The 8,766-nt window shown below is 53.5% G+C and overlaps 1 protein-coding gene across 1 annotated transcript in view; it reads right to left on the bottom strand.

Moving 5' to 3' along the window:
• Positions 1–8,766, bottom strand: part of LOC102880478 (putative serpin A13) — a 13,341-nt gene that overhangs the window by 4,432 nt on the left and 143 nt on the right. The window contains 4 exon segments of the mRNA XM_025042117.1: positions 1–281; positions 8,340–8,434; positions 8,436–8,521; positions 8,523–8,757. The exon segment at positions 1–281 is cut by the window's left edge and continues 355 nt beyond it. Coding sequence (XP_024897885.1) covers positions 1–281; positions 8,340–8,434; positions 8,436–8,521; positions 8,523–8,757 — 697 coding nt within the window.

Below are 8,766 nucleotides of genomic sequence, written 5' to 3'. Positions count from 1 at the left end.
AAAGAGTGTGGCCAAGGCCAAGGAGATGCTTGCTGGGGAGAAGAGAATGTTCTTTCCGGGGGCGTCTGAAGCCAACCGTCTGTAGAGGTTGAAGGCAAAGTCTATGTTGCTCACGGAAAGTTTGTGGCAGGGCAGGGAGGGCCCGGAGGCGCTGTCCTGGAGGCTGCCGTCCATGGAGTCAGAATCTTCTCGGTTAACCGGGGCCAGACAGTGAACCACAGCCAGCAGCGCAGGGACCAGCAGCCACCACCGAGGGGCCTCCATCCTCTGGCGTCCTGGGTCTGGAAGCAAGGGCATGGAAAGACAGCAACGATGACAGCAGTGATAGCAATCGCTGATCCTGTGGAGCGTCTGCTCTGTGCCTGTCGCTGTGCAAAGCCCTCCCCAGGCGCGGCCCTCCTTCATCCTCACCACAGTCCAATGTGGGAGGCACCGTTTTTACACCCCCCTTTGATAGATGAGAAATCGGAGGTCAAGCAGCTGGCAGGCGGTGGAGCCAGGACTTGAACCCAGAGCCTTGGGGGCGGGGAGTCATGATGGGATGAGAGGGACACCCGAGCAGACACACACTGCCCACCCGCTGGGGCGCCCTGGCTGCAGGATGGGCCATCCTGGGTTCTGGAGGCCACCCAGGTCTCAAGTCAGCTGGGTCTTTTCCAGATGCTTCTGTGGCTTCAGGGGCCCCTCCGGCCTCTGGGGGTCAGGGGTGGGAAGCTCCACCGAGTCCCCTCTTTCCCACCCCTGCTGCTTCCTGCTCACGCTCAGAGGACGCCTGTCCTCTGAGGATTCAGAGCCCCTCCTCCAGCTGACTCCTATTCGCTTAGCCCATCTGGGCCTGTTTCTCGGCCTGGCCTTGGCCTTGCGGAGAGCTCCTGAGGACAGAGGGGCAGGGAGCAGTCCTAGCGACCTGGGCTCGGCTCAGCCTCTGCGGCTACATAGGAGCCCAGCGACCTTCATCACGTTACTTTCCCTCTTGGGGTCTCCGCTTCTCTGAGGGGCGGTGCTAAGAAACCCCCATGTCACAGGGTTATAGAAACTCAAAGCGATGGTGTGCCACGCTGACGCTGCCCAGGGCCTGGGGTCGGCCCGGCCCCAGGAAGCTGCAGATATGACTCTCTGGGTGAAGTGAAGCTGAGGCCTTCCCTCCGTCTCCTATGACCCAGCAGATCTCAGCAGACTCCAGGATTTATTTTAGTAAAGGCCTAAGCTGACTCTGGGCTCTACGGAGGAAGCCATTGTCATTCTTTTAAGAGATAAGATTTAAAAATTTGTTCGCGTCCTGCTCGAGACCTGCAGTGACTCCCTTCACACCGAGAAGAATCCCCATACGCCTGGCACCCCTAAGAGGCCCCGCCTTGCACCTCTGACCATCCTTCCCCTCCCTCCCTCCGCTCTAACCCCTGGTATTCTTGCTATTCGAGAACTTAGCAAGCTTGATCCTGCCTCAGGACTTTTGCACTTGCCGGAGGCTGCCTTTCTCCAGCCCTTTCCACGCCTCCCTCCCCCACTTCACTCAGTTCTCTACTCGAAGGTCGTCTCCTCAGACACCGCACACACTGGAGTGATATCATGCATTTGTCTGGCTTCTTCGCTTGAAGGTAAGCTCCACGAAGACAGATGTTCTGTCTCTGTCATTCCCTGCTCAGTTCCTAGTGTTCAAAATGGTCGCTCAGTCAGTGTTTGTTGGAAGAACAAACGTGCCATGGGCCACGGCTTGGAAAGCCTCGTCCCAGGCCTTCGGCCCTCCCCCTGGAGCACAAGCATGTCCCTGGTCCTCTGGGACCCTGTCTCGACAGGGAACCTTTCCTAGCTGCCCCTGCCACAACCCTCTTGGCCCCATTTGTCCACTCCGGGTAATCATTGACAGAATTAATCGCCATCACACCCCTCCCCCCATCCTGCCTCTGGTTTCCATATGACCTTGGGCGGTCCTGGACCTTTCTAAACTTGTTCTCTTGTCTGTAAAGGGAAGAAGCAATGAAACTCAGTCTCAGTAAATATTTGTTCCATATCGTTTGTTTGTCGTCAGAGAACAGGCGGGTCTCCATTTGCCCATTTGCCGTGTAATTTGCTTTGGTGAATCTCTTGACTTTGATGAGAAGTTCATTCCCTTATTACATTTAACATTCATTTGCTGAACAAATATCGACTGAAAGCGTGTGGGGATTTGAACTAGCTGCTGGGGATGCAGGAAGGATGAGACACAGCTGCTCCCTCGGGGGCCTTGGGTTCACTGGGGACAGACACACAGAATTCACACAGAACAGTAGGAGCATTGTGGGTAGGTCCCAAACACCACAGAGCTTTTGAGCCAACAAGAGGCCATGATTCAATGCCGACATTGTACAGATGGGAAAACTGAGGCCCAAAGAGAAGCTTGTTCGTTCGTTTGTTGACTCAGTCATTCGACACATATCGGGCGGTCAGGACACAAGGAATTGGCAGCCTGGGCCCTGTCCGGAAGGAGCTCGCCAGCTGTTGCCAGAGATGGAAATGCAGAGAGCCGATTACAGCAGTCAGAGGTAACTGCTTACACAGGGTGAATGGGGAGCCTGCAGGAGGCAGGGAGTTCCTGGAAGGCTTCCTGGAGGAGGTGGCCCTGAGCTGAGACTGGAAGCTAGATCAGGAGAGAGCCAGGAAAGGGGTTTCAGCAGAGGGAAGAGCATGCTCAAAATCACAGAGGCAGGCTGAGCCAGTACCGCTCCAGACTGTTGTCTGTGTGTGCATCTCTTGGAGAAGGAGAGTATTGTGTGTGTACACGTGGGTATGCGTGCATCTGTGTGTGTGTGCGCGCGCACACGTGTGTGTCTCATGATAAGATAACTTCTGGCGGGTTCACGAAGCTGGCTGGGGGCCCTTGACTCCTGCCCCACCCACAGCCCCACACTCACCTGAAGTCAAGTGCTTTCCATGAGCCTCCGAGAGAGCTGTGGAGATCCAGCAGCTCCGCTTGGCCCTTGACACAGCAGTTTGTTCCCGTGGGGAGGAGTGTGGCAGGCTGGACTTCTGGGATTAGCACAGATGGTACTGAGGTTGCCCTTGGCCCAATGTCCACCTTCGGCACAACCAACAGTGAGGAGACAACCCGCCCCGATGGGTCGTGTAGAAATCCATGCACGGAGAAGAGACGCGTGCTGGCACTCTGCAGCTGGGGCCGGTGTCCTGGGGGCGAGTCTCAACTCTACTGTTTGCAGGCTGACGCTCTCCTGAGTCTGTTTCCTCCTTTGTCCCTCTTATCCCTCAAGTTTGCCAGGAAGATTAAATCTAGTGACACGTATGGACAGTCTTTAAAACGAATAAAAGGCTGAGCTCATTGGAGCAATGCTTCGGCCTCTCCCGATTTCATTCTTTCTTCCGACACGCATCTGTGCTTGTCACAGGAACCCAGCCCAAGTCGTAGTCCTTGCCCCCGAGGAGCTTGGGTTATGGGTCATGACTCTTTAGAAGGTCATGGTTGCTTATTCATTCCGGTTCTAATAGCGTTTTTCAATTGTAATGACGAGTCCTTCAGGGACATCAACCGAACTCTCCACTTTCAAGCAGCGTTAACGGAAAAGTTAATATGTACTCAACAGAGAGTATTTGCAAAACTTTTGCAACTCAAATACCTTCTTCCTGAGCTGGCTTGGTGGCAGGGAAGGCACAAAGGTGGAGAGACAGTATTTATATGGGTTAATAGGTGTGAGCCAGACTTAATCTCCCAGATTTGTTTATTACTGCTTTATTTTTACTCTCTTCATCCACGACCTGGACATAAAAAACACCCACACAGTCACTTCTTGTTGACGTCTTAGGATCTTCAATTTTTTCTCTGGATGTTTACTCAAGAGGGAATGCCACAGGGGTCTGTCATGAGATTCATGCATTCATTCATTCATTCATTCACTCACTATGGAGTGCCCACCACATGATTACTGGGGAGTAGGTACAATCCTGCCCTCAAAAATTTTTGTTTCGAATTTGGATCGTGGAAGAATGCAAACATACACAACGATGGAGAGAATGGTGTAAAGACACCACGTATCCAGCAGTTTCTGTCATTATCAACATGAGGACAATATCATTTTTTCCACTCACTCCCTTTCTTCTTTGGATTTTTTTGAAGCAAATCCTGTACATCATTTCACCTATAAGAATTTTTTAAATCCTAACCACAACGGTGTAGATTACACCTTAAAACACCCACAGATTTTTAATATTATTAAATTTCAAGTTATTGTTTTCCTAAAGGTTCCCAAATGTTTTTTTTTTTTTGTAGTTGGTTTATTTGAATTAGGATCCAAATAAAGTCTACACATGGCACCTCGTTAGTACAGTGCCCCCCCCCCTTATCCACACAGGATGCCTGAAACTGCAGACGGTAACGAACGCTGTCTATACTATGTCTTCAAGACATCCACGCCTCTGATGGAGTTTCATTTTAATTTATGAATTAGGTACAGTAAGAGATTAACAACAATAACTAATATAAAATAAAACAATTATAACCATATACTATAACAAAAGCTGCGTGCGTTTGTTCTGTCTCTCTCAAACTGTCTTATTGTCCCGCGCTCATCCTTCTCGTGTCATGAGACGAGCGAATGCCGTTTGCAGTGGGAGGTGTTTGCAGTGTGAGGCGTTCAGCGAAATCAGAGCACCGTTCTTCTCCCTGCTTCACGATTTCACGGGGAGGAGGCTCGTTCTTACTGCAGATCTCAGCAACCTCAGCATATGATTTTTTTTTTTCCTTATTAAGTTGAGAACTTCCACTTTTTCACTTAAAAAAGGACTTCATGGCTTCCTTTTGGCATATCTGAATTGCCAGCATCACGACTCTTCCTCTTGGGGGCCATTGTTAAGTAATCTATAGACAGCGTTCGACATGAACACAACCACGGTGCTACTGTGAGATCCTGCTACCTCCCGTGGACCCATGCATTCACCACCTTTCCCCTGACCCCCTCCCTGTCCCCGTGGTCCTGGGGTGACAACTGTCCTCTGGTCTCTCTGCCTGGTGAGCTGCCTTTCCTTAGCGGATCCCTTCAATGGGCATCACCTTTCTCTTTAGGCTCCATGGCCCTCATTTCGAGGGAACGCCTCCTCCTCAGAGCTCATTTGCCCAGCCGAGGGGCTGAATCCTGACAGCTTCCCTCCAGCCCAGAATTCTCTCTTGCACTTCTGAACAAATGCCTTCGCCGTCTCCTGGGAACCGCAGGGTTGGGGTGTGCCCAAATCTGAATGCGTCAACTTCGCCCCGCAACACGTCGCTCCTACCTTAGAGCATTCTTGGCCCGCCCCAGTAGCTGAGCCCAGGTGGGGATTACTCTCCCTTCCTCTCCACCAGTTCACACCAGCTCTCATCACAGCCTTCGACTCGTCCCTGCTCTCCCTCTGCAGCTGGGATCCATTGTGACCCCAGTGCCTGCAACAGCCCCTTCAATGCCCAGCTCACCCCGCCCCCCCTGCTTCCACACAGCAGCCACGGTCATGCTTCTCATACGCAAATCTGCTTGTATCGACTCTCTGCTTAAACTCCTTTAAAGCTGCCTATGGCTCTAAGGAGTCATTCCAGAATCCTGACTGAACCTCCAGGCCCCCAGGGGTCTGGCAGCCCCTCCACCTCGCAGCAGCAAATGCACACACCTCCTCAGACGGGCTGGCACTGCTTCCTACACCTCTCCTGCCCCAGCTCGGCCGTCTTTGGGATCCTGGGCTACTTTTCATAGGATGTGGCTTCACATCCTTGGCCACAAGGGCCCCTCTGGACATGTCCTTCCATTGTCATTCCTTTTGGAAAGTGGGGTGCAGAGGAGAGTGGCAGGCTTCCCAGTTACCCGCTTTTGTCCAGACTATTCTGTTTCTAGGATGCAGCGCAAGGCTCCCTGGTATTCTTGTCTAGTATTCTTGTCTCATATTTTCATCACAATTGCCCTATAGCTCTCGTTATTATCTGTTACCTCCTCCTGCTCTGCTGGGCACTGCACGCTAGCCAGGAACTTTTACCCCATTTTACCAGTGGAAAAAACTGAGGGAAGAGAGTTTTAATTATTTGCCCCATAGGCAGTAAAAGTTTTACCAGTGGAAAAAACTGAGGGAAGAGAGTTTTTACTGCCCATAGGCAGTAAAAAGTGGAGCATGGGATGGGGTCCACCGCTGATTTTACCCCAGAATCTTCCCCTGAATGCAGGGAGGTGGGGAAGGGTTGTAACCCAGCTCTCCTGGGCTTGAAGTCATCCCAGGGAGGGCGATTGGATAATAAGAAATGCAGTTACGTATGCAAATTCGAGCTCATCCAAACGTCTGCCTGACCTTCATCGTTCAAGCTCCCAATGCAGAAGGGGAATCGTCCAAACTTTAAAGACTCATCTGAGTAACCACCAGGTTCTTGGCACCTGTGACTTCCGACAGGTCAGCCTGATTGATAAAGACCTGCTTCATGCCCAGCTGAGGGAGCATGTGTTCCAGATCACAGCCGCTAGAGATGGAAAACTTTGGCAGGTAGAGGTCATCTACTCATCTAGGAAATGAGAAAAATAAACGGACATCTGCTTGACTCAGTGCCCACCTACCACTCACCTCACGGTGTGGTCTGCCCTGGTTTCTCTCCAGGCACCCTCTGCTCACTGGCAATATGTATTCATTTCCCCTTCTTAATTCACAGATGATCCATTCACGTCAGCAAGTGCCTACATGTACGAGGCAGCGCGCCAGGGCGGGGCTGCGGCGGTGCCCACGTCCGGCCCCGCCCCTCCCTTGGGAGATGTGCTGGGGCAGCCGCCTCCACGAGCTGCAGGAGGTGGCATCAAGCTTGAGTCTCGAATGAGAGGAAGGAGCTAGCTGGGTGAAGGGAGGGCAGGAGGCAGATGCACGAACTTGGAAGAGAAAGAGGGGTTCGCTCCATGACACAGAGGGCAGCCTTCATGGAGGGGCAAGAGGGAATCGAGGGGCCGGCGAGGGGCCTAGAGGAAGGACATGAAAGGCTGCATTTGAAGGGCTTTTGAGGTCCTGAAACAGTTGAAGGTCCCCGTCTTGCCTCCCCAGGGAACTCCCAGAGGGCAGGAGCTGCTTCTGCTTCTGAGCGAGTTGGCAGAGGGTTAACTGAGTGAGCACTTGCTGTATGCTCACTGGGGTTGCACATGTAGCCACAGCTTCTGGAACAGGCTGAAGCGGGAGCAAAACGGGAACCCAGAGCGCAGGACGCAGGTCAGCCACGGAGAGGGGCGCTCAGTGGGGCGGTGGGAACTTCCTGCGGAGATGAGAGACCTGGGGGCTTCCTCGGACACGTGTAGGCACATCTACTGCCCGCTTTGTTTTCCACCTCTGCTGGCGTCCCCATTGTTAGAGGCAGGAAAGGAGGGGGAAGCTGGGCCGGCTGGGGAGGAGAACTTGGAGGACAGAGTCCTAGGATAGGGCAGGGCGGCAGGAAGGGAAAACTGGAGGATGAAACACAATGGTCAGGCCTGGGTTAGTTTTACAGAGAATCCTGGTTCCGCCCTTTGATTTGCAGGTGAAGGTGCGGGCCCAGGAGGGCTCGGCTGGGCCTCGGCCCGCAGCCTGGAGGGCAGCTTCTCGGTGTCTCCGCACAGCGCTTGTGTCTCAGGTGCCTTCCCACCCTCTGACTCAACGGTCACTCTCTAGGCCCCTATTTTTTGTCTCTATAAGGCAGACTTTATCTGCCTGCATCTTGCCCCTCAGAACTTGCGGGCTGAGGTTTGCATTTGCCAAGTTCCTGCTCATGGGACAGGCCGGGCACTGAACCAGTAGATCCGGGAAAAGGTCCTGTCCTGGATATGGCCCTTCCCGAAGGCTCGTCCCAGATGGCGGCCACGTCATTCTTTCAAGGTTATAGGAGAGCACGGTCTCAGAGCCCCGAGACAGCCAGGCTCCTCGGAGGCTGTCTTCCTGTGAAGGTGGCCACCAGCCGCATCTGGGCCCTCCCAGAGACCGAGTCCTTGGCTGGGCGGGGACAGAGCCCAGGTCAGAAACGCCTGGCGGTGTGCACAAGCAGAGAGATTTTCTGAGCATGCCCATGTCCCTTCAGGGAGGAAACTCAAGACCCTTAACTCTGGGAGCTGGGCAAGTTTGAGTCAGAATAAAAAGTGCCACTCTGGCTCAGACAGAGGGTGAATGGGCTCCTCTGCAGTTATGTCCTGGGATGACAAACTGTAATTTGGAAAACCCCAGAAGAAGACAATGTCTATAGGCAGGGTGGGGCCTTGGTACCCATGCTCCCCGCCTCACTCCCCTAAAAGGTGGAGGGCAGCCTCCTCTGCACAGGTGGCTGAGCCAGGACAGCAACAGCCCGAAGGCTCAGAAGTGAAATTCGTTTCTCTCTGAACCGCAAGCCAGGCACTCACCTTCAGGGAAGACGTAATTCACCAGGACCATCGCTGTGTTAAGGTCAGCATGGTTGACCAACTCCACAGTATTCCCCCAGGCTTCCTCCTTCACGGTCATTGATGAGCTTTTCAGCAGGGGCGTAATTCCGGAAGTCGGTGGGGAAGGGCTCGGAGGCCTATGTCGCCTTGCCTTCCTGTTATCCCGAACTCACCCAGCAGCTTCAGCTGCTCATCCATGAACATGGCGTTGCCCACGCTCAGCTGCAGCGAGCAGCTGGGTCGGCGGAGGCTACGCGGCAGGTGCTGGAAGACCCAGCGGATGTCTGCCTCGGGGACTGCCGTGAGGTTGGACTTGAGGCCTCCAAGGATCTCTGTCAGGGTGGTGCTGTGGGCCCCCAGCGACAGGAAGGCCGAGGCAATGGAGACATTCAGCGGAGAAGGTGAC

This window comes from Pteropus alecto, unplaced genomic scaffold (genome assembly GCF_000325575.1).
Source record: "Pteropus alecto unplaced genomic scaffold, ASM32557v1 scaffold8, whole genome shotgun sequence".
Lineage (NCBI taxonomy): Eukaryota > Metazoa > Chordata > Mammalia > Chiroptera > Pteropodidae > Pteropus > Pteropus alecto.
Note: the sequence above shows the minus strand (reverse complement) of the source record. Positions and strands in the feature narration are given on the sequence as shown.